The sequence below is a fragment of the Fringilla coelebs genome (genome assembly GCF_963513975.1).
Source record: "Fringilla coelebs genome assembly, chromosome: 33".
NCBI classification, from domain to species: Eukaryota; Metazoa; Chordata; class Aves; order Passeriformes; family Fringillidae; genus Fringilla; species Fringilla coelebs.
Window position 1 is genome coordinate 1,000,466 of NC_140059.1, and position 25,028 is coordinate 1,025,493.

General features: G+C 57.2%; 1 protein-coding gene across 1 annotated transcript in view; it reads left to right on the plus strand.

Moving 5' to 3' along the window:
* The window catches only part of SMC1A (structural maintenance of chromosomes 1A), a 63,203-nt gene extending 54,496 nt beyond the window's left edge, over positions 1-8,707 (plus strand). The window contains exons 23-26 of the mRNA XM_084224022.1: positions 948-1,099; positions 3,199-3,268; positions 5,117-5,227; positions 8,288-8,707. Of these exons, the coding sequence (XP_084080148.1) occupies positions 948-1,099; positions 3,199-3,268; positions 5,117-5,227; positions 8,288-8,371 (417 nt within the window). The 3' untranslated portion in view covers positions 8,372-8,707. The remainder of the gene's footprint in view (positions 1-947; positions 1,100-3,198; positions 3,269-5,116; positions 5,228-8,287) is intronic.
* The last annotated feature ends 16,321 nt before the right edge of the window (positions 8,708-25,028 follow it).

Below are 25,028 nucleotides of genomic sequence, written 5' to 3' on the forward strand. Positions count from 1 at the left end.
GTCCCCTGTGTCCCCAATGTCCCCTGTGTCCCCAATGTCACCTGTGTCACCTCATTGTCCTCAGTGTCCTCAGTGTCCCATGTGTCACCCCAATGTCCCCAACGATGTCCCCAATGTCCCCAACGATGTCCCCAATGTCCCCCCAGGCGTTCCTGGGCCCCGAGAACCCGGAGGAGCCGTACCTGGACAGCATCAATGACAGTTGTGTCACCTGTGTGTCCCCTGTGTCACCTGTGTTACCTGAGTGTCCCATGTGTCCCCAGTGTCACCTGAGTGTCCCCAATGTCCCCAATGTCCCCTCAGGCGTTCCTGGGCCCGGAGAACCCGGAGGAGCCGTACCTGGACGGGATCAATGACAACTGCATCACCTCAATGTCCCCTGTGTCACCTGTGTCACCTGTGTTACCTGAGTGTCCCCTGTGTCACCTGAGTGTCCCCAATGTCCCCAATGTCCCCTCAGGCGTTCCTGGGTCCCGAGAACCCGGAGGAGCCGTACCTGGACGGGATCAATGACAGTTGTGTCACCTGTGTGTCCCCTGTGTCTCCTGTGTCACCTGTGTCACCTCAGTGTCCCATGTGTCACCTGAGTGTCCCCATTGTCCCCTCAGGCGTTCCTGGGCCCGGAGAACCCGGAGGAGCCGTACCTGGACGGGATCAATTACAACTGCGTCACCTCAATGTCCCCTGTGTCACCTGTGTTACCTGAGTGTCCCATGTGTCCCATGTGTCACCTGAGTGTCCCCAATGTCCCCAGCGATGTCCCCAATGTCCCCCCAGGCATTTTTGGGCCCGGAGAACCCCGAGGAGCCGTACCTGGACGGGATCAATTACAACTGCGTCACCTCAATGTCCCCTGTGTCACCTGTGTCCCCAATGTCACCAGTGTCACCTGAGTGTCCCCAATGTCCCCAACGATGTCCCCAATGATGTCCCCAATGTCCCCTCAGGCATTTTTGGGCCCCGAGAACCCGGAGGAGCCGTACCTGGACGGGATCAATTACAACTGCGTGGCGCCCGGGAAGCGTTTCCGCCCCATGGACAACCTGTCCGGGGGGGAGAAAACGGTGGCAGCGCTGGCCCTGCTCTTCGCCATCCACAGGTGGGACCCCAAAATCCATCGGGGGGACCCCAAAATCCATCGGGGGGACCCCAAAAACTCGGGGGGACCCCAAAATCCTGGGAGAAATCCCCAAATCCTGGGAGAAATCCCAAAAAAACTGGGCGGGAATCCTCCAAAATCCCCCCCTGGCTGCCCTGGTTCTGCTCTTGGCCATCCACAGGTGGGACCCCAAAATCCATCAGGGGGACCCCAAAATCCATCGGGGGGACCCCAAAACCCAGGGATGGCTCCTTTTGGGGTTCCCCAGTTTAGGGGTCTCAGCCTAGTTTTGGGGTTCCCCAGTTTTGGGGTATCCAATTTTTGAGGTTCCCCAATTTTGGGGTTCTCCAATTTTGGGGTATCCCAGTTTTGGGGTGCCCAGTTTGGGATATCCCAATTTTGGGGTTCCCAGTTTTGGGGTTCCCCAGTTTAAAGTGTCACAGTTTGGGGTTCCCCATTTCGGGGTTCCCCATTTTTGGGGTTCCCAGTTCGGGGTTCCCCAGTTTTGGGGTTCCCCATTTTTGGGGTATCCCATTTTTGGGGTTCCCCAGTTTCAGGGTGCCCAGTTTTGGGGTCTCAGCCCAGTTTCAGGGTGCCCAGTTTGGGGTTCCCCAGTTTCGGGGTTCCCCATTTTTGGGGTTCCCCATTTTCGGGGTGCCCAGTTTGGGGTATCCCAGTTTCGGGGTTCCCCATTTTTGGGGTATCCCAATTTTGGGGTTCCCCAATTTTGGGGTTCCCCAGTTTCGGGCTTCTCCAATTTTGGGGTTCCCCACTTTAGGGTGTCCCAGTTTTGGGGTTCCCCATTTCGGGGTTCCACATTTTGGGGTCCCCCAGTTTCGAGGTTTCCCATTTTTGGGGTTTCCCCATTTTTGGGGTATCCCAGTTTCGGGGTGTCCCAGTTTGGGGTTCCCCATTTTCGGGGTTCCCCATTTTTGGGGTATCCCAATTTTGGGGTATCCCAATTTTGGGGTTCCCCAATTTTGGGGTTCCCCATTTTGGTGTTCTCCAATTTCGGGGTTCCCCAGTTTTGGGGTGTTCCATTTTTGGGGTTCCCCATTTTTGGGGTCCCCCAGTTTCGGGGTCCCCCAGTTTCAGGGTGTCCCATTTTCAGGGTTCCCCAGTTTGGGGTTCCCCATTTTGGGGTTCCTCACTTTTAGGGTATCCTAGATTTGGGGTTCCCCAGTTTTGGGGTGCTCCTTTTTGGGGTTCTCCATTTTTAGGTTTCCCCATTTTTGGGGTTCCCCATTTCGGGGTTCCCCAGTTTTGGGGTATCCCAATTTCGGGGTTCCCCAGTTTGAGGATGCCAAGTTTGGGGTATCCCAGTTTTGGGGTGCCCAGTTTCAGGCTTCCCCAGTTTGGGGTTCCCCATTTTTGGGGTATCCCAATTTTGGGGTTCCCCATTTTTGGGGTTCCCCAGTTTCGGGCTTCTCCAATTTTGGGGTTTCCCCAGTTTGGGGTTCCCCATTTTTGGGGTATCCCAATTTTGGGGTTCCCCACTTCTGGGGTGTCCCAGTTTTGGGGTTCCCCATTTTCGGGGTTCCACATTTTGGGGTCTCCCAGTTTCGAGGTTTCCCATTTTTGGGGTTTCCCCATTTTTGGGGTATCCCAATTTTGGGGTTCCCCATTTTGGGGTCCCCCAGTTTGGGGTTCCCCACTTTTGGGATTCCCCAGTTTCGGGGTGTCCCAGTTTGGGGTTCCCCAGTTTCAGGGTTCCCCATTTTTGGGGCTCCCCAGTTTCGGGGTTCCCCAGTTTTGGGGTTCCCCAGTTTGGGGGTCTCAGCCAAATTTTGAGGTTCCCCATTTCAGGGTGCCCCAGTTTTGGGGTTCCCCATTTTTGGGTTTCCCCATTTTTGGGGTATCCCAGTTTTGGGGTTCCCCATTTTGGGGTTCCCCATTTCGGGGTTCCCCAGTTTCGGGCTTCTCCAATTTTGGGGTTTCCCCAGTTTCGGGGTCCCCCATTTTTGGGGTATCCCAATTTTGGGGTTTCCCACTTCTGGGGTGTCCCCACTTTGGTGTTCCCCATTTTTGGGGTATCCAAGTTTTGGGGTCCCCATTTTTGGGGTGTCCCATTTTTGGGGTCTCACTCTGTGTCCCCCCAGTTACAAACCGGCTCCGTTCTTCGTGCTGGACGAGATCGACGCCGCGCTGGACAACACCAACATCGGCAAGGTGGGAACTGGGGGGGCCCTCCCCGATTTTGGGGGTCCCCTCCCCGATTTTGGGGCTCCCCTCCCCAATTTTTGGGGATCCCCTCCCCAATTTTGGGTTCCCTTCCCCAATTTTGGGTTCCCTTCCCCAATTTTGGGGTTCCCCACCCCAATTTTGGGGTTCCCCTCCCCAATTTTTGGGGATCCCCACCCCAATTTTGGGGATCCCCACCCCAGTTTTTGGGTTCCCTTCCCCAATTTTGGGGCTCCCCTCCCCAATTTTGGGGTTCCCCTCCCCGATTTTGAGGTTCCCCTCCCCGATTTTGGGGATCCCTCCCCCTTCTCGGGGTCCCCTCCCAATTTTGGGGCTCCCCATCCCAATTCTGGGGATCCCCACCCATTTTTGGGGTTCCCCTCCCCAATTTTGGGGCTCCTTACCCCAATTTTGGGGTTCCCTTCCCCAATTTTGGGGCTCCCCCTCCCAATTTCGGGGTTCCCTTCCCAATTTCGGGGCTCCCCTCCCAATTTTGGGGCTCCCCTCCCAATTTTGGGCTTCCCCACCCCAATTTTGGGGTGCCAGGTCAGTTTTTTTGGGGTGCCAAGGTAGTTTTTGGGGTTTCAGGTTCATTTTTTGGGGTGCCAAGTCCATTTTTTGAGGTTTTACCTTCATTTTTCGGGGTTCTGAGCTGATTTTTTGAGGTTCCAGGTCCATTTTTGGGGTGCCAAGTCCATTTTTTGGGGTTTTAGGTCCATTTTTCAAGGTCCTAGCTCCATTTTTGGGGTGCCAGGTCCATTTTTGAGGGGTTTCATGTCGATTTTTTGGGGTACCACATCCGTTTTGGAGGTTTCAGGTCCATTTTTTGAGTTCCAGGTTCATTTTTTGAATTCCAGGTTCATTTTTTGGGGTGCCAGGTCCATTTTTAGGGTTTCAGATCCATTTTTTGGGGTGCCAGGTCCATTTTTGGGGGTACCACGTCCATTTTGGGGGCTTCAGGTCCATTTTTGGGGTGCCAGGTCCATTTTTCGAGTTCCAGATCCTTTTTTTGGGGTGCCAGGTCCATTTTTTGAGGTTTTACCTTCATTTTTTGGGGGTTCTGAGCTGATTTTTTGATGTTTCAGATCCATTTTTTGGGGTGCTGAGCGCATTTTTGGATTTTCTAGGTTGATTTTTCGGGGTTCAGGGGTGGTTTTGGGGGTTCCAAGCTGTTTTTTGGGGTTCCCCAGGTCCATTTTTAGGGTTTCAGATCCATTTTTTGGGGTGCCAGGTCCATTTTTTGAGGTTTTACCTTCATTTTTGGGGGTTTCGAGCTGGTTTTTTGACCTTTCATGTCCATTTTTGGTGGTTTCAGATTCATTTTTTGGGGTGCCAGATCCATTTTTAGGGTTCCAGATCAATTTTTTGGGGTGCTAGATCCATTTTTCACGGTCCTAGCTCCATTTTTGGGGTGCCAGGTCCATTTTGGGGGTTTCAGGTCCATTTCTTGGGGTGCCAGGTCCATTTTTCAAGGTCCTAGCTCCATTTTTTGGGGTCCCAAGTCCATTTTTTGAGGTTTCAGATCCATTTTTTGGGGTGCCAGGTCCATTTTTTGCCTTTCTAGGTTGATTTTTTCGGGGTTCAGGGGTGGTTTTGGGGGTTCCAAGCTGTTTTTTGGGGTTCCCCAGGTCCATTTTTAGGGTTCCAGGTTCATTTTTGGGGTGCCAAGTCCATTTTTTGAGGTTTTACCTTCATTTTTTGGGGGTTCTGAGCTGATTTTTTGACCTTTCAGATCCATTTTTGGGGTGCCAGGTCCATTTTTTGCCTTTCTAGGTTGATTTTTCGGGGTTCAGGGGTGGTTTTGGGGGTTCCAAGCCGTTTTTTGGGGTTCCCCAGGTGGCCAATTACATCAAGGAGCAATCGGCCGCCAACTTCCAGGCCATCGTCATCTCCCTCAAGGAGGAATTTTACACCAAGGCCCAGAGCCTGATCGGCGTCTACCCCGAGGTACCCAAAAAAAAACCCCAAAAAGGGCTCAAAATTCCCCTGAAAAAGCAAAATAAAACCCAAAATTCCACTGAAAAACAAAAGAAACCCCAAAATTCCCCTGAAATACCCAAAAATTCCCATGAAAAACCCCCAAAATCCCCCTGAAATGCCAAAAAATCCCCCCAAAACGGCCCCAAATGCCCCTGAAAACCAAAAAAATCCCCAAAATTCCCCTGAAAAACCCCCAAAATCCCCCTGAAATACCAAAAAAAACTCCAAAAACGGCCCCAAATCACCCTGAAAAACCAAAAAATCCCCAAAATCCCCCTGAAATACCAAAAAAATCCCCCAAAACGGCCCCAAATCCCCCTGAAAAACCAAAAAATTCCCTGAAAAACCCCAAATTCCCCTGAAAAACCCCCAAATTGCCTGAAAAAACCCAAAATTCCCCTGAAAAACCAAAAAATCCCAAAAACGACCCCAAATCCCCCTGAAAAAACCAAAAATTCCACTGAAATGTCAAAAAATCCCAAAACAGCCCCAAATCCTCCTGAAAAACCCAAAAATCCCAAAAAATGGCCCCAAATCCCCCTGAAAAACCAAAAAAAACCCCAAAAATCCCCTGAAATACCAAAAAAATCCTCAGAATCCCCCTGAAATAACCAAAAACCCCCCAAAAACGGCCCCAAATCCCCCTGAAAACCCCAGAATTCCCCTTAAAAACCCAAAAATCCCCTGAAATACCAAAAAATTTCCCAAAATCCCCCTGAAAAACCAAAAAAAAACCCAAAATGGCCCCAAATCCCCCTGAAAAACCAAAAAATCCCCAAAAACGGCCTCAAATCCCCCTGAAATACCAAAAAAAACCCCAAAATTCCCCTGAAAAACAAAAAAAAGCCCCTAAAAACCCCAAAAATCCCCTGAAAAACCAAAAATTCCCCTGAAAAACCCAAAATTCACCTGAAAAACCCCAAAGTTCCCCTGAAAAACCCAAAATTCCCCTGAAAAACTCCAAAATTCCCCTGAAAAACCCCAAAATTCCCCTTAAAAACCCAAAAATACCCTGAAATACCAAAAAATCCCCCAAAAACGGCCTCAAATCCCCCTGAAATACCAAAAAAAACCCCAAAATTCCCCTGAAAAACAAAAAAATGCCCCTAAAAACCCTAAAACTCCCCCTGAAAAACCCCAAAGTTCCCCTGAAAAACCCAAAAATCCCCAAAATGGCTTCAAATCCCCCTGAAAAACCCAAAATCCCCCTGAAAAACCAAAAAAACTCCAAAAATTCCCCTGAAAAACCCCAAAATTCCCCTGAAATACCCAAAAAAAACCCAAAACGGCCCCAAATCCCCCTGAAAAACCAAAAAATTCCCTGAAAAACCCCAAAATCGCCCAAAATGGCCCCAAATTCCCCTGAAAAACCCAAAAATTGCCTGAAAAAACCCAAAATTCCCCTGAAAAACCCAAAAAATCCCAAAAATGACCCCAAAATTCCCCTGAAAAACCAAAAAATTCCCCTGAAATACCAAAAAATCCCCAAAACGGCCTCAAATCCCCGTGAAAAACCCAAAATTCCCCTGAAATACCAAAAAAATCCCCCAAAATGGCCCCAAATCCCCCTGAAATACCAAAAAAATCCCCAAAACCGGCCCCAAATCCCCCTGAAAAACCCAAAATTCCCCTGAAATACCAAAAAAATACCCAAAATGGCCCCAAATCCCCCTGAAAAACCCCAAATTCCCCTGAAATACAAAAAAAAACCCAAAAATGGTCCCAAATCCCCCTGAAATACCCAAACCCCCCCAAAATTCCTCTGAAAAACAAAAGAATCCCCAAAAATGGCCCCAAATCCCCTGAAAAACCAAAAAATTCCCCCGAAATACCAAAAAATTCCCCGAAATGGCTCCAAATTCCCCTGAAAAACCCCAAAATTCCCCTGAAAAACCCCAAAATCCTCCTGAAATGCCAGAAATCCCCCAAAACGGCCCCAAATCCCCCAGAAAAATCCAAAAATTCCCCTTGAAATACCAAAAAAACCCCAAAACGGCCCCAAATCCTCCTGAAAAACCAAAAAAAACCCAAAAATTCCCCTGAAAAACAAAAAAATCCTCAAAACCCACCTGAAAAACCCAAAAATTCCCCTTTAAATGCCAAAAAAACCCCAAAAACGGCCCCAAATCCTCCTGAAAAACCAAAAAATATCCCCAAAATCCCCCTGAAATACCAAAAAATTTCCCTAAAATACCAAAAAAACCCTCAAAATTCCCCTGAAATTTCAAAAAATCCCCAAAATGGCCCCAAAATTCCCCTGAAATACCAAAAAAATCCCCAAAATCCCCCTGAAAAACAAAAAAAGGGGTGGGGCTTAAAGTGGGAGGGGCTTCAAGGGGAGGGGCTTAAGGGGGCTCTCATGGGGGAGGGGCTTAAGGGGGGGCTCCCAAATGGGGGGAGGGGCTTAAATGGGGGAGGGGCTAAAGGGGGGAGGGGCTCCCATGATGGAGGGGCTTAAAGGGGGAGGGGCTTAAATGAGGGATGGGGTTCCATGGGGGAGGGGCTTAAAGGGGGAGGGGCTCCCAACAGGGGAGGGGCTTAAGGAGGGAGGGGTTCCCAATGGGGGAGGGGCTCCCAATGAGGGAGGAGTTCCCAATGGGGGTGGGGCTTAAAGGGGGAGGGGCTTAAACGGGGATGAGTTTCCATGGGGGGAGGGACTTAAGGGGGAGGGGTTTCAATGGGGGGAGGGGCTTAATGGGGGGAGGGGCTTAATGGGGGCTGCCAATGGGGGAGGGGCTTCAGGGGGAGGGGCTTTAAGGGGCGGGGCTTAAAGGGGCTCCCATGGAGGAGGGGCTTAAAGGGGGAGGGGTTTCCATGGGGGAGGGGCTTAAAGGGGGAGGAGCTCCCAATGGGGGAGGGGTTCCCAATGGGGGAGGGGCTTCCAATGGGGGGGAGGGGGGGGGTTTGGGGGTGGGGGGGGTTCAGGGGGATTTTGGGGTTCCAGGGATTTTTTTGGGGGGGGGTCGGGGGTCTCAGGCCGGGCTGTGACCCCTCCCTCCCCTCCCCTCTCCCCTCCCCCACCCGCAGCAAGGCGATTGCGTCATCAGCAAAGTGCTGACCTTTGACCTCACCAAGTACCCGGACACCAACCCCAACCCCAACGAGCAGTGACCCCTCCCCCACCCCAAAATACCCTCGGGACCCCCCCAAAATCCTCAGGATCCCCCCAAATATCCCGGGGATCCCCCCCAAAATATCCCATGGACCCCCCCCAAATAGCCCGGGGACCCCCCCCCCAAAAAATATTCTGGGGACCCCAAAATACCCTCGGGATCCCCCCCAAAATATCCCATGGACCCCCCCCAAAATAACCCAGGGACCCCCCCCAAAATAACCCAAGGACCCCCCCCCAAATAATCCGGGACCCCAAAATATCCCGGGACCCCAAATTGTCCCAGGGACCCCCCCCCAAAATATCCCGAGGACCCCAAAATTTTGGGGTCCCCCCCCATTTTGGGGTCCCCCCCCGGTTTTGGGCTGTTCCATCCCCCCCGATTTTGGGGTTCCCCCCCCATTTTGGGCTGTTCCATCTCCCCCCCCCCATTTTGGGATGTTCCATCCCCCCCCGATTTTGGGGTCCCCCCCGATTTTGGGGTCCCCCCCCCCCGATCATGTCCTGCCCCCCCATCCCAATTTTGGGGTCCCCCCCAATTTTGGGCTGTTCCATCCCCCCCCAGTTTTGGGCCCCCCCCCCCGATTTTGGGATGTTCCATCACCCCTGATTTTGGGGTCCCCCCCCGATTTTGAGCTGTTCCATCCCCCCCCTGATTTTGGGGTCCCCCCCGATTTTGGGGTCTCCCCCCGATCATGTCCTGCCCCCCCCATCCAGATTTGGGGTCCCCTTTGTTCCCCCCTCGATTTTGGGGTGTTCCATCCCCCCTGATTTTGGGGTCCCCCCCGATTTTGGGCTGTTCCATCCCCCCCCTGATTTTGGGGTCCCCCCCGATTTTGGGCTGTTCCATCTCCCCCCACTTTGGGGGGTTTCGCCCCCCCCGATTTTGGGGTCCCCCCCCTCAATCATGTCCTGCCCCCCCCTTTCCCCCCCCCCCCCGCGGTTTTTATGGAATTGCCCCGGAATGGGGGAAGGAAAATAAAATCAAATAAAAAATGAAATTAAATAAAATTAATTCCAATTAATTACAATTAATTAAAATTAATTAAAATGAAATTAAAATAGGGGATCTGCGGGGGGGGCTATAGGGGATCTGTAGAGTGATCTATAGGGGGCCTATAGGATCTATAGGGGATCTATAGGGGGATCTATAGGGGATCTATAGGGGGCTATAGGGGATCTATAGGGGGCCTATAGGATCTATAGGGGGATCTATAGGGGGCCTATAGGGGATCTATAGGGGGATCTATAGGGGGCCTATAGGGGATCTATAGGGGGATCTATAGAATCTGTAGAGGATCTATCGGATCTATAGGGTAATGTATAGGGGATCTATAGGATCTATCAGGGGATCTATAGGGGGCCTATAGGATCTATAGGGGGATCTATAGAATCTATAGAGGATCTATCGGATCTATAGGGGATCTATAGGGGAATGTATAGGGGACCTATAGGATCTTTAGGGGGATCTATAGGGGGCCTATAGGATCTATAGGGGGATCTATAGGGGAATCTATAGAGGATCTAGAGGATCTATAGGGGATCTATAGGGGGATCTATAGGGGACCTATAGGATCTATCGGGGGATCTTTAAGGGATCTATAGGGGGCCTATAGGATCTATAGGGGGATCTATAGAATCTATAGAGGATCTATCGGATCTATAGGGGATATTTAGGGGGGCTATAGGGGGATCTATAGGGAATCTATAGGGGGATCTATAGGAAACCTATAGGAGATCTCTAGGGGGATTGCAGGGGGTCTGTGGGACATCCATAGGGGATCTATAAGGGCCATAGGGGATCTATAGGGGACCTGTGGAGGATGTATAGGGGCTGTGGGGGATCTATAGGGGACTATAGGTGATCTATAGGGGGCTATAGGGGATCTGTAGGGGCTATGTGGATCTATAGGTGATCTATAGGGGGCTATAGGGGATCTGTAGGGGCTATGTGGATCTATAGGTGATCTATAGGGGCTACATGGATCTATAGGTGATCTATAGGGAGCTGTAGGGGATCTGTAGGGTCTATAGGGGGGCTGTAGAGGATCTATAGGGGAGCCATAGGGGATCTATAGGGGCTATGTGGATCTATAGGTGATCTATAGGGGTCTATAGGGGGGCTGTAGGGGATCTATAGGGTCTATAGGGGGGCTATAGGGGGATCTATAGGGGCTATATGGATCTATAGGTGATCTATAGGGGGCTGTAGGGGATCTGTAGGGTCTATAGGGGGGCTGTAGAGGATCTATAGGGGATCCATAGGGTCTATAGGGGATCTATAGGGGATCCATAGGGTCTATAGGAGGGCTATAGGGGATCTATAGGGTCTATAGGGGATCTGTAGGGGATCCGTAGGGTCTATAGGGGATCTATAGGGGCTATATGGATGTATAGGTGATCTATAGGGGGCTGTAGGGGATCTATAGGGGGCCTGTAGGGGACCCATAGTGTCTATAGGGGATCTATAGGGTCTATAGGGGATCCATAGGGTCTATAGGGGATCTATGGGGGGGCTATAGGGGATCCATAGGGTCTATAGGGAGGCTGTAGGGGATCTGTAGGGTCTATAGGGGATTTATAGGGGCTGAAGGGGATCTATAGGGTCTGTAGGGGATCTATAGGGGATCCATAGGGACTCTAGGGGATCCATAGGAGATCTAGAGGAGATCTATAGGGGGGCTATAGGGGATCCTTAGGGGATCTATAGGGGACCTGCAGTGATCCCTGGGGGGCTTTGGGGGGGGTTCCGGGGGGTCTTTGGGGGGGTCTGGGGGCTTTGGGGGGGTCCCGAGTGGTCCGAGCAGGGTCCGGGGGGGGGATGGGGGATGCTTGGGGGGGGTATTTGGGGGGCTCCTGGGGGTCTTTGGGGTGTCCGTGAGGATCCGAGGGCGCTGGGAGGGGTCTGGGGTCTTTGGGGGTGTCCGTGGGGGGGGTCTGGGGGGGCGGGGGATGGGGGGGTCTGGGGGGTTTGGGGGTATTTGGGGGGCTCCTGGGGGTCTTTGGGGTGTCCGTGAGGATCCGAGGGCGCTGGGAGGGGTCTGGGGTCTTTGGGGGTGTCCGTGGGGGGGGGTCTGGGGGGGCGGGGGTCCCTCCCCGTGCGGCGGCCGAACCCCAATCAGAGCCCGAGTTATTTGTGACCCGTTGCCATGGCAACCGAGAGCGGGGCTGAGCCGGCGGCAGCGCCGGGGGGGGGGAGGTGACATCGGGGGGGGGGGGGGGGGGACAACAGGGGGGGTGGCACCGAGGGGGGGAGGGGAGGGGGGGGTCACACAGCGGGGGTCGCGTGGGGGTCACAAAGTTTGGGGGGGGAGGGGCTGGGAGCCCCCAAGGTGGGGGGAGGGGGGGAAGGGCTGGGCTTGACCCCCCCCAAAAAAAAAAACTCCTTGGGGTGTTAATTAGGATTAATTAAGGGGGCGGGGCAAAAGGTTGGGGGTCCCTTTTTGGGGGGGGGGGGGAGGGGGTGTCCCGCATCCCCCCCCCCAACCCCCCATTATGGGGAGGGGGGGGGGGGAGGTTCACGGCCGGGTGGGAGGTGGGGGGTGGAGTTTGGGGAGGAGATGGGAGGGGCTTCCTTAACCACGCCCCCCGCCCCGCCCCCACCCGCTTCGCCTCCTCCCTCCGAGCTCCGCGCCCGGATCGGGCCCCCCCGAGCCGCCCCCCCCCCACCCCCCCCCCGCCCCCGCCACCCCCCGGCCGGGCCATCCCCCCCCCCCCCCTTCCATCACATTCGGGGGCCCCCCCATCCCCCCCCCCCACCCCCCATCCAGGGCCCCCCACACTCCCCCTCCCCCCCCACCCCCACCCTCAGGGCTGCCGGATCCCCCCCCCCCCCATTTTACATTTTACACCCCTCCAAATTTTAATTTTTAATTATTTTTAACTTTTCCACCCCCCCCAAATTTTTTCCACCCTTAAACCCCCCCCCCACACCACCCTCGCCCCCTCCCCACATTTTTAATTTTTTATTATTTTTAATTTTTTTTATTTTAAATCCCTCCCGGTGGGGGGGAGGGGGGGGGATGGAGGGCGCGGGGGGCGGCGGGGCCCCCCCGGGGGGATCCGAGCCCCCCGATCGCGCTGTCGAGTACCTGCTGGAGCTGAACCGGATTATCGCGACTCAGCGACATCTCCTGGCCTCGCAGCGCCGCCGCATCGCGCAGCTCGAGGGGCAACTGCAGCGCCTGGCCCGGGAGAACCGGCACCTGCGGCAGCGAGGGGCGGGGGGCGCCGCCGGGACCCCCCGGCACCCGGTGAGACCGCGGGAGGGGTCGGCGGGGGTGGGGGAGACCCCCCGGAATCCGGTGAGACCGCGGGAGAGATGGGGAGGGGTCGCGGGGTCGTGGGACCCCCCGGCACCCGGTGAGAGATGGGGAGGGGTCGGCGGGGGTGGGGGAGACCCCCGGAATCCGGTGGGACCGGCGGAGAGATGGGGAGGGGTCGCGGGATGGGGAAGGGACCCCCGGAATCCGGTGACACCGGGCGGGAGAGATGGGGAGGGGTCGCGGGATGGGGAGACCCCCGGAATCCGGTGAGAGATGGGGAGGGGTCGGGAGGGATGGGGAGACCCCCCGGCACCCGGTGAGACCGGGAGGAAAGATGGGGAGGGGTCGGCGGGGTGGGGGAGACCCCCGGTGAGACAGGCGGGGGAGAGATGGGGAGGGGTCGCGGGGTGGGGGGACCCCCGGAATCCGGTGAGACCGCGGGAGAGATGGGGAGGGGTCGCGGGGTCGGGGGGACCCCCCGGCACCCGGTGAGAGATGGGGAGGGGTCGGCGGGGGTGAGGGGGACCCCCCGACACCCGGTGGGACCGGCGGGAGAGATGGGGAGGGGTCGGGGGGCGCCGCCGGGACCCCCCGGCACCCGTTGAGACCGCGGGAGAGATGGGGAGGGGGCGCGGGGTGGGGGAGACCCCCGGCACCCGGTGGGACCGGGTGGAGAGATGGGGAGGGGTCACGGGGTCGGGAAGGATGGAGGGGACCCCCGGCACCCGGTGAGAGATGGGGAGGGGTCGCGGGATGGGGAAGGGACCCCCGGAATCCGGTGGGACCGGGGGAGATGGGGAGGGGTCGCGGGATGGGGAGACCCCCAGAATCCGGTGGGACCGGAGGAGAGATGGGGAGGGGTCGGGGGGCGCCGCCGGGACCCCCCAGAACCCGGTGAGACCGGCGGGAGATGGGGAGGGGTTGGCAGGGATGGGGAGACCCCCGGCACCCGGTGAGACCGGGTGGGAGATGGGGAGGGGTCTCGGGGTGGGGGAGACCCCCAGAACCCGGTGGGACCGGGCGGAGAGATGGGGAGGGGTCGCGGGGTGGGGGAGACCCCCCGACACCCGGTGAGAGATGGGGAGGGGGCGGGGGGCGCCGCCGGGACCCCCCGGAACCCGGTGACACCGGGGGAGAGATGGGGAGGGGTCGCGGGGTGGGGGAGACCCCCGGAACCCGGTGGGACCGGGCGGGAGAGATGGGGAGGGGTCGCGGGGTGGGGGAGGGATGGGGACGCCCCCGGATTTGGGGGGGATGTGGGGGATTTGGGGGGGATGTGGGGGATGTGTGGGGATAGGGACGCCCCCGGGTATGGGGGGGATATGGGGGGTGTGGGATGTATGGGGGATATAGGGGATGTGGGGGGGATATGGGAGTTTGGGGGGGTGTGGGATGTATGGGGGATATAGGGGGTGTGGGGGGGATATGGGAGTTTGGGGGGGTGTGGGATGTATGGGGGATATAGGGGGTGTGGGGGGGATATGGGGCTTTGGGGGGGATATGGGGTAGGGGGGATTTAGGGGGATGGGGGATATAGGGGGATATAGGGGGTAGGGGGGCTATGGGGGGCTTGGGACATTTGGGGGTATGGGGGATATAGGGGGGATTTAGGGGTATGGAGCATGTGGGGGGCTTGGGACATATGGGGGATATAGGGGGATATGGGATGGGGGGGGATATGGGGGGGGTTGGGACATGTGGGGATATAGGGAGGATTTAGGGGTATGGAGCATGTGGGGGTATGGGGGATATAGGGTGTAGGGGGGATTTAGGGGTATGGGGGATGTGGGGGATCTGGGGGGATATAGGGGGCAGGGGAGGATTTAGGGGTATGGGGGATATAGGGGATATAGGGGGATGCAGGAGGATATGGGGTAGGGGGGGATTTAGGGGTATGGAGCATGTGGGGGATATGGGGGATATAGGGGGTAGGGGGGATATGGGGGGCTTGGGACATATGGGGGATATAGGGGGATATGGGATGGGGGGGCTATGGGTGGGATTTGGGACATATGGGGGGGTATGGGGGCTATGGGGGTTTGGGACATATGGGGGGGTATGGGGGGTGTGGGGGTTTGGGACATATGGGGGATATAGGGGGATATGGGATCGGGGGGGATATGGGATATATGGGGGATATAGGGGGATATGGGATCGGGGGGTTGGGACATATGGGGGGTATAGGGGGATATGGGGGTTTGGGACATATGGGGGATATAGGGGGATATGGGATGTGGGGGGTTGGGACATATGGGGGGTATAGGGGGATATGGGGGTTTGGGACATATGGGGGATATAGGGGGATATGGGATGGGGAGGGGGTCGTGGGGGGGGTCACGGGGTGAGGACCCCGATTTTGGGGGTGGGGAGGGGGTCACGGGGGGGTCACACGGTGAGGATCCCGATTTTGGGGGTGGGGAAGGGTTGGGGGACCCCCGAGTTTGGAGGCAGAGAGGGGGGTTCTGAGGAGGGGGGGGGTCCCCAAATTTGGGGGGTTCGTGGAGTGGGGAGGGGGCTTGGATTTGGGGTGTAGGGGCTGCACAGGGGGATTTGGGGGGTCCTGAGTGGGTTTGGGGGTCATGGGGGTCACAGGGGGGGCTGTGGCCTGAATTGGGGGGGGGGTCTAGAGACAAAAATTGGGGGGAAAATTAACGGGGACCCCCGCTGGGGGCTCCTGGGGTTGGGGTGGGGGTCCCAGGGGGGTCCTGGAGCTGTGATGGGGTCGGGGGTCTCAGGGCCATATGGGGCAGGGTCAGGGGGTTCAGGAACGCGGCCCCAAAATCGGGGATCGGGGATTTGGGGATCTGGGATTCCCTCTCAAAATCTGGGATTTGGAAACCCCCGATCTGGGATCCCCCCCAAAATCTGAGTTTTTGGGGATCTGGACATCCCCAAAATCTGGGATTTGGATGTCAGGGACATCCCCAAAATCGAGGATGGGGGATTTGGGAATGCAGAATACGGGATTCCCACCAAAACCTGGGATTTGGAGTCCCAGGGTGATTTGGGGAAGGGCAGGGGGTCCTGGACCTTGTGGGATTTGAGTCGGGGGTCCCAGGGGTATCCAGACCAGGACAGGGGGTCCTGGACCTTGTGGGATTTGAGTCGGGGGGTCCCAGGGATATCCAGACCGGGGTAGGAGGTCCTGGAACTTGTGGGATTTGAGTCGGGGGTCCCAGGGATATCCAGACCGGGGTAGGAGGTCCTGGAACTTGTGGGATTTGAGTCGGGGGTCCCAGGGGTATCCAGACCGGGTCAGGGGATCCTGGACCTTGTGGGATTTGAGTCGGGGGTCCCAGGGATATCCAGACCAGGGCAGGGGGTCCTGGACCTTGTGGGATTTGAGTCGGGGGTCCCAGGGATATCCAGACTGGGTCAGGGGGTCCTGGACCTTGTGGGATTTGAGTCGGGGGGTCCCAGGGTGATTTGGGTCAGGGGGTCCTGGACCTTGTGGGATTTGAGTCGGGGGGTCCCAGGGTGATTTGGGGCAGGGGGTCCTGGACCTTGTGGGATTTGAGTCGGGGGGTCCCAGGGATATCCAGACCAGGGCAGTGGTCTCAGGATTTGTGGGATTTGAGTCAGGGGATCCCAGACCGGGTCAGGGGGTCCTGGACCTTGTCTGATTTGAGTCGGGGGTCCCAGGGATATCCAGACCAGGACAGGGGGTCCTGGACCTTGTGGGATTTGAGTCGGGGGGTCCCAGGGATATCCAGACCAGGGCAGTGGTCTCAGGACCACCTTGTGGGATTTGAGTCAGGGGATCCCAGACCGGGTCAGGGGGTCCTGGACCTTGTGGGATTTGAGTCAGGGGGTCCCAGACCAGGACAGGGGGTCCTGGACCATCCATCCCGGCTCAGGGGGGGGGTCCCAGGGGTGCCCACACCCAGCTGGGGGTCCCAGGAGGGTCCCACCCATACCCAGAACCTTCCATCCCCCGCTCACGATGCCACCCCCGGTGTCCCCCCCATCGTGTCCCCAGGGCCACGCGGACCCCGAGGGTCAATACCAAAACCACCTGGAGGCCGAGGGGCTCTACGGGGACCCCGAGCTGCCTTACCCGACCCACGGCGACCCCGACGGGGCGTACCCGCCTCACCTGGAGCGCGACGGGACCTACCCCGAACACCTGGAACACGACGGGACCTACGCGGAACACCTGGAGCGGGAGCGGCCCTACCCCGCACACCTGGAGCGGGACGCGCAGTTCGAGGCTCTGAGCGAACGGGACGGGCCTTACTCCGGTCGAACCGAGCTGGAACGACCCTACCCGGGTCGAAAGGAACGGGATAGACCCTACCTGAGCCGAGCCGAGCGGGACGGACCCTACGCGACCCGTATGGAGCAGGAGGGGCAGTTCCACGGCTGCCTGGAGCGGGACCTCCAGTACCAGCCGCACCTGGAGAGGGACGGACAATATCCCGGGAGGATGGAGCAGGACGGACAATATCCCGGGAGGATGGAGCAGGACGGACAATATCCCGGCAGGATGGACCGAGAAGGGCCCTACCCGGGCCGGCTGGACCGCGAGGGGCAGTACCCGGAGCGGGACGGGCAGTACCCCGAGAGGGACGGGCAGTACCCGGGCAGGATGGAGCAGGAGGGGCCGTACCCGGCTCGGTTGGACCGGGAGGGGCCGTTCCGGGCCCGGGATGGGCACTACGGGAGCTGCTGGGAGCGGGACTGGGCGCGGGGAGCGCTGAGCCGCGGCGCCTCCCGGAGCTCCAGCCCCGGCGGAGGGCACAGCACCAGCGCCAGCACCAGCCCGGCCACCACGCTGCAGCGCAAGTACGGGAAAATGGGATTGGGGGTGATCCTGGAAATGGGATTGGGGTGGGGATGATCCTAAAATGGGATTGGGGATGAGCCTGAAACCGGGATTGGGAATGAGCCTAAAAATGGGATTGGGAATGAGCCTGAAAAGGGCATTGGGAATGAGCCTGAAAAGGGCATTGGGAATGAGCCTGAAAAGGGCATTGGGAATGAGCCTGGAACCGGGATTGGGGTGGGGAATGAGTCTGAAAATGGGATTGGGGTGGGAAAGAGTCCGAAAATGGGATTGGGGTGGGGAATGAGTCTGAAACCGGGATTGGGGTGGGAATGAGCCTGAAAATGGGATTGGGGTGGGGAATGAGTCTGAAAATGGGATTGGGGATGAGCCTGAAAATGGGATTGGGGATGAGTATGAAAATGGGATTGGGAATGATCCTGAAAATGGGATTGGGGTTGGGGATGAGTCTGAAAATGGGATTGGGGATGAGCCTGAAACCGGGATTGGGGTGGGAATGAGCATGAAAATGGGATTGGGGATGAGCCTGAAAATGGGATTGGGAATGAGCATGAAACCGGGATTGGGGATGAGCCTGAAAATGGGATTGGGAATGAGCCTGGAACCGGGATTGGGGTGGGGAATGAGTCTGAAACCGGGATTGGGGATGATCCTGGAACCGGGATTGGGGTGGGGAATGAGCCTAAAAATGGGATTGGGAATGATCCTGAAACCGGGATTGGGAATGAGCCTGAAAATGGGATTGGGGTGGGAATGATCCTGAAACCGGGATTGAGGTGGGGAATGAGCATAAAAATGGGATTGGGAATGAGCCTGAAACCGGGATTGGGGTGGGAATGAGTCTGAAAATGGGATTGGGGTGGGAATGAGTCTGAAAATGGGATTGGGAATGGTCCTGAAAATGGGAATGGGAATGAGCATGAAATCGGGATTAGGAATGAGCCTGAAAACGGGATTGGGGATGATCCTGAAAATGGGGGTGGGAATGAGCCTGAAAACGGGATTGGGGAGGAGCATGAAAATGGGATTGGGAATGATCCTGAAAATGGGATTGGGAATGAGCCTGAAAACGGGATTGGGAATGAGTCTAAAAATGGGATTGGGGATGAGCCTGAAAATGGGATTGGGATGGGGAATGAACCTGAAAACGGGAATGCAGAATTCGGGACTCCAACCAAAATTTGGGATTTGGGGATCTGGGACACATTCCCAGCTCCAAATCCGGGATTTGGGATGGGGGATTCCTCCCCTCCACCCTCCAAATTTGGGGATTTGTGGGACTGGGGATTCCCAGAATTGGGGATTTGTGGGATTCAGGATTCTCTCCCCAAAATCTGGGATTTGGGATTTAGGATTTCCTCCTCAAAATCAGGGATTTGTGGGATTTGGGATTCCCAAAATTGGGGATTTGTGGGATTTGGGATTCCTGAAATTGGGGATTTGTGGGATTTGGGATTCCCAAAATCTGGGATTTGTAGGATTTGGGATTCCTGAAATTGGGGATTTGTGGGATTTGGGATTCCCAAAATTGGGGATTTGTGGGATTTGGGATTCCCGAAATTGGGGATTTGTGAAATTTTGGATTTCCAAAATCGGGGATTTGTGGGATTCAGGATTCCCTCCCCAAAATCTTGGATTTGGGATTCAGGATTTCCTCCTCAAAATCAGGGATTTGTGGGATTTGGTACTTCTCAAAATTGGGGATTTTTGGGATTTGGGATTCCCAGAATTGGGGATTTCTGGGATTTGGGATTCCCAAAATCTGGGATTTGTGGGATTTGGGATTCCTGAAATTGGGGAATTGTGGGATTTGGGATTCCCAGAATTGGGGATTTCTGGGATTTGGGATTCCCAAAATCGGGGATTTGTGGGATTTGGGATTCCCAAAATTGGGGATTTGTGGGATTTGGGATTCCTGAAATTGGGGAATTGTGGGATTTGGGATTCCCAAAATTGGGGATTTGTGGGATTTGGGATTCCCAAAATCTGGGATTTGTGGGATTTGGGATTCCCAGAATCGGGGATTTGTGGGATTTGGGATTACAAAATCTGGGATTTGTGGGATTTGGGATTCCCGAAATCGGGGATTTGAGGATTCAGGATTGCCTCCTCAAAATCAGGGATTTGTGGGATTTAAGATTTCCCAAAACTGGGGATTTGTGGGATTTGGGATTCCCAAAATCTGGGATTTCTGGGATTTGGGATTCCTAAAATCAGGGATTTGTGGGATTTGGGATTCCCAAAATCGGGGATTTTGGGGATTTGGGATGCCCAAAATCTGGGATTTCTGGGATTTGGGATTCCCAAAATTGGGGATTTGTGGGATTTGGGATTCCCAAAATTGGGGATTTGTGGGATTTGGGATTCCCAAAATCAGGGATTTGTGGGATTTGGGATTTGGGGAATTTTTTGCCTGCGGCCCCTCCCAAATCCGGAGCCCCGGGGGGGGAGGAGCAGGTGCGGGACCCGCGGGGGGGGGAGGGGCGTGACGTCAGAGCCCCCCCCGGGCACCGTCTGTCGGTCCGGGGGCACCTGGGGACAGACCTGGGGACAGACCTGGGGACACCGGGCTGACCCCTCCCCCCTGTCCTCCCCTCCCCCCCCCAGGTCGGATCGCGACAGCTCCAGGACAGTGAGGTCAGTGCTGCCCCTCCCCCCTCGCGCCCCTCCCCCCCCTTCCCCTCCCTCCCCCCCTCGGACGCCTGGGTCCCCTCCCCGGGGTGGGGGAGGGTACCAGGCGAGTCGCGACAGCGCCGTTCTGTCGCGACAGGGCCGTTCTGTCCCACCATTCCCCCCCCTTCTCCCCACGCATGTCGCGATAGATCCGACACGCTGCGCTATGAGCCGGCCCGGCGCCATAGTGCTGGTGTGTCGTGACAGGGCTGATATATCGCGACACGACTGATATATCACGGCAGCAGCCGGCGTGTCGCGATAGGGCTGGCATGTCACAGCGGCGCTGACGCGTGTCGCGACAAGGCCGTCCCGCGGTGTGACAATGTCGCGACGCGTCATGTCGCGACAGGCGGGGCCGCGCGGTGGCCGGGGCGGCGTTGCCGGGCGACGGCGCGGGCGGTGACAGCGGTGACAGCGCCGGGGGAGGCGACAAAGGGCGGGGGGGGGGCGTTGCCATGGTAACGGGAGCGAACCCCCCCCAAAAAAGCCCCAAAATTCCCCCGTGGGGAGGGGGAGGGGCCGGGGGGGGTGACAGTGACAGAACGAGGGGGGGGGACACCGCGGGTGGCACCGGGTGACGTGGAGTGACAGCATGTGACATTGTGACGCTGGGTGTGGCATCGGGTGTGACCTTGTGTGACACTGGGTGTGACACTGTGTGTGTGACACTGTGTGGGACACTGTGTGTGTGTGACACTGTGTGTGTGACACTGTGTGTGACACTGTGTGTGTGTGACACTGTGTGTGTGACACTGTGTGTGACACTGTGTGTGTGACAATGTGTGTGTGTGACACTGTGTGTGTGACACTGTGTGTGACACTGTGTGTGTGACACTGTGTGTGTGTGACACTGTGTGTGACACTGTGTGTGTGACACTGTGTGTGTGTGACACTGTGTGTGACACTGTGTGTGTGTGACACTGTGTGTGTGTGACACTGTGTGTGTGACACTGTGTGTGTGACACTGTGTGTGACACTGTGTGTGTGTGACACTGTGTGTGTGTGACACTGTGTGTGACACTGTGTGTGACACTGTGTGTGTGTGACACTGTGTGTGTGACACTGTGTGTGTGACACTGTGTGTGTGACACTGTGTGTGTGTGACACTGTGTGTGACACTGTGTGTGTGTGACACTGTGTGTGTGTGACACTGTGTGTGACACTGTGTGTGACACTGTGTGTGACACTGTGTGTGTGACACTGTGTGTGTGTGACACTGTGTGTGTGACACTGTGTGTGACACTGTGTGTGTGTGACACTGTGTGTGTGTGACACTGTGTGTGACACTGTGTGTGTGTGACACTGTGTGTGTGACACTGTGTGTGACACTGTGTGTGTGTGACACTGTGTGTGACACTGTGTGTGTGACACTGTGTGTGTGTGACACTGTGTGTGACACTGTGTGTGACACTGTGTGTGTGTGTGACACTGTGTGTGTGACACTGTGTGTGTGACACTGTGTGTGACACTGTGTGTGTGACAGTGTGTGTGTGACACTGTGTGTGACACTGTGTGTGTGACACTGTGTGTGTGTGACACTGTGTGTGACACTGTGTGTGTGACACTGTGTGTGTGTGACACTGTGTGTGTGTGACACTGTGTGTGACACTGTGTGTGTGACACTGTGTGTGTGTGACACTGTGTGTGTGACACTGTGTGTGACACTGTGTGTGTGTGACACTGTGTGTGTGACACTGTGTGTGTGACACTGTGTGTGTGTGACACTGTGTGTGTGACACTGTGTGTGTGACACTGTGTGTGTGACACTGTGTGTGTGTGACACTGTGTGTGTGACACTGTGTGTGTGTGACACTGTGTGTGTGACACTCTGTGTGTGTGACACTGTGTGTGTGTGACACTGTGTGTGTGACACTCTGTGTGTGTGACACTGTGTGTGTGACACTGTGTGTGACACTGTGTGTGTGACACTGTGTGTGACACTGTGTGTGTGACACTGTGTGTGACACTGTGTGTGTGTGACACTGTGTGTGACACTGTGTGTGTGTGACACTGTGTGTGACACTGTGTGTGACACTGTGTGTGTGTGTGACACTGTGTGTGTGTGACACTGTGTGTGTGACACTGTGTGTGACACTGTGTGTGTGTGACACTGTGTGACCCCGTGTGACACCGTATGACACTGTATGACACCGTGTGACACTGTATGACACCGTGTGACACTGTGTGACACTCTGTGACACTCTGCCATGGTGTGACACACGGTGCAACACTTTGCCAGGGTTGTGACAATGGTGACACCGCGTGTGACAACGTGTGCCACTCTGTGACACTTTGTGACTCTGTGCCAGCGTGTGACACTCTGTACAACCCTGTCCAATGATTGTGACAATGGTGACACCACATGTGACACCGTATGACACCGTGTGACACTGTGCCAGGGTGTGACACTCTGTACAACCCTGTGCGAGGGCATGTGACAGCGGTGACGCAGCATGTGACACTGCATGTGACACCGTGCCAGGGTGTGACACCAGGTGTGACCCCTGTGCGAGGGCATGTGACACCGCCTGTGACACTGCGTGTGACACCGTGCCAGTGTGTGACACCGGGTGTGACCCCTGTGCAAGGGCGTGTGACACCATGTGTGACACAGCATGTGACACCGTGCCAGGGTGTGACACCAGGTGTGACCCCTGTGCGAGGGCGTGTGACACCGTGTGTGACACTGCATGTGACACCGTGCCAGGGTGTGACACTTTGTACAACCCTGTGAAGGGTTGTGACAGTGGTGACACCGCGTGTGACACCGTGTGACACCGTGCCAGGGTGTGACACCGGGTGTGACCCCTGTGCGAGGGCAGTGCCGGGGCGTGCACGGGCCGTGTGACATTGTGTGTGACACCGCCTGTGACACCGTGTGTGACACCGTGTGACACCGCCTGTGACACCGTGTGTGACACTGTGACACCATGTGTGACACCACATGTGACATGGTGTGACACGGTGTGACACGGTGCCGGGTGGTGGCACCCCCGTGCCAGGGCCGTGTGTCCCCGTGCGGGGCCGTGTGCGGGTGTGCCAGGCTGTGTCCCCTCTGTGTCCCCTCCCTGTCCCTGTCCCTGTCCCTGTCCCTGTCCCTGTCCCTGTGCTGGGCTGTGACTCCAGGGTCCCTGTGCCGGGCTGTGTCCCCTCCTTGTCCCCATCCCTGTCCCCTCCTGTCCCTGTCCCTGTCCCCCTGTCCCTGTCCCTGTCCCCTCCCTGTCCCTGTCCCTGTGCTGGGCTGTGACTCCAGGGTCCCTGTGCCGGGCTGTGTCCCCTCTTTGTCCCCCATCCCTGTCCCTGTCCCTGTCCCTGTGCCGGGCTGTGTCCCCTCCTTGTCCCCCATCCCTGTCCCCTCCCTGCCCCTGTCCCTGTCCCTGTCCCTGTCCCTGTCCCTGTCCCTGTGCTGGGCTGTGACTCCAGGGTCCCTGTACCCGGCTGTGTCCCCTCCTTGTCCCCATCCCTGTCCCCTCCCTGTCCCTGTCCCTGTCCCCTCCCTGTCCCTGTCCTTGTGCAGGGCCATGTCCCCCCTGTCCCTGTGCCAGGCTGTGACTCCGCTGTCCCTATCCCAGGTCGTGTCCCCATCCTGTCCCTGTCCCCATCCCAGGCCATGTCCCCTCCCTGTCCCTGTGCCAGGCTGTGACTCTGGTGTCCCTGTCCCCATCCCCTCTCTGTCCCCTGTCCCTGTCCCCATCTCCCTCCCTGTACCTCCCTGTCCCCTCCCTGTCCCCATGTCCCCATCCTTGTCCCCTCCCTGTCCCTTTCCCCATGTCCCTGTCCCTGTCTCCCTGTCCCCTCCCTGTCTCCTCCCTATCCCCCTGTTCCTGTCCCTGTCCCTGTCCCTTCCCTGTCCCCCTGTCCTTGTTCCCTCCCTGTCCCTATCCCTGTCCCCTCCCTGTCCCCCTGTCCCTGTCCCCCTGTCCTCTTGTCCCCGTCCCCTCCCTGTCCCTGTCCCTGTCCCCCTGTCCCTGTCCCCTCCCTGTCCCTATTCCTGTCCCCTTGTCCCTGTCCCCTCCCTGTCCCCCGTCCCTGTCCCTGTCCCCCTGTCCCTGTCCCCTCCCTGTCCCCCGTCCCTGTCCCTGTCCCCCTGTCCCTGTCCCTGTCCCCTCCCTGTCCCCCTGTCCCTGTCCCCTCCCTGTCCCTGTCCCTATTCCTGTCCCCCTGTCCCCTCCCTGTCCCCCTGTCCCTGTCCCTGTCCCTGTCCCTGTCCCCTCCCTGTCCCCCTGTCCCTGTCCCCTCCCTGTCCCCAGGGTCCGGCAGGGCCGGAATTCCGCCCGGGACCTTCCGGACTGGGGTGGGGGGGGGAGGGCAGGAAAGGGGGGGAGGGGCAGCGGCCGGTCCGGCAGGGCCGAGGGACCGGACAGCCCCGGACGGACACCCCAAAAATACTCCGGACACCCCAAAAACACCCCGGACAGCCCCGGACGGACACCCCAAAAACACCCCGGACAGCCCCGGACGGACACCCCAAAAACACCCCGGACACCCCAAAAACACCCCGGACGGACACCCCAAAAATACCCCGGACGGACACCCCCGGACGGACACCCCAAAAACACCCCGGACACCCCCGGACACCCCCAACCCCCCCCCGGACACCCCAAAACCCCCCCGGACACCCCCGGACACCCCCGGACGGACACCCCAAAAACACCCCGGACACCCCAAAAACACCCCGGACAGCCCCGGACGGACACCCCAAAAACACCCCGGACACCCCAAAAACACCCCGGACACCCCAAAAAGCCCCGGACGGACACCCCAAAAACACCCCGGACAGCCCCGGACGGACACCCCAAAAACACCCCGGACACCCCAAAAACACCCCGGACACCCCAAAAATACCTCGGACAGCCCCGGACGGACACCCCCGGACGGACACCCCAAAAACACCCCGGACACCCCCGGACGGACACCCCAAAAACACCC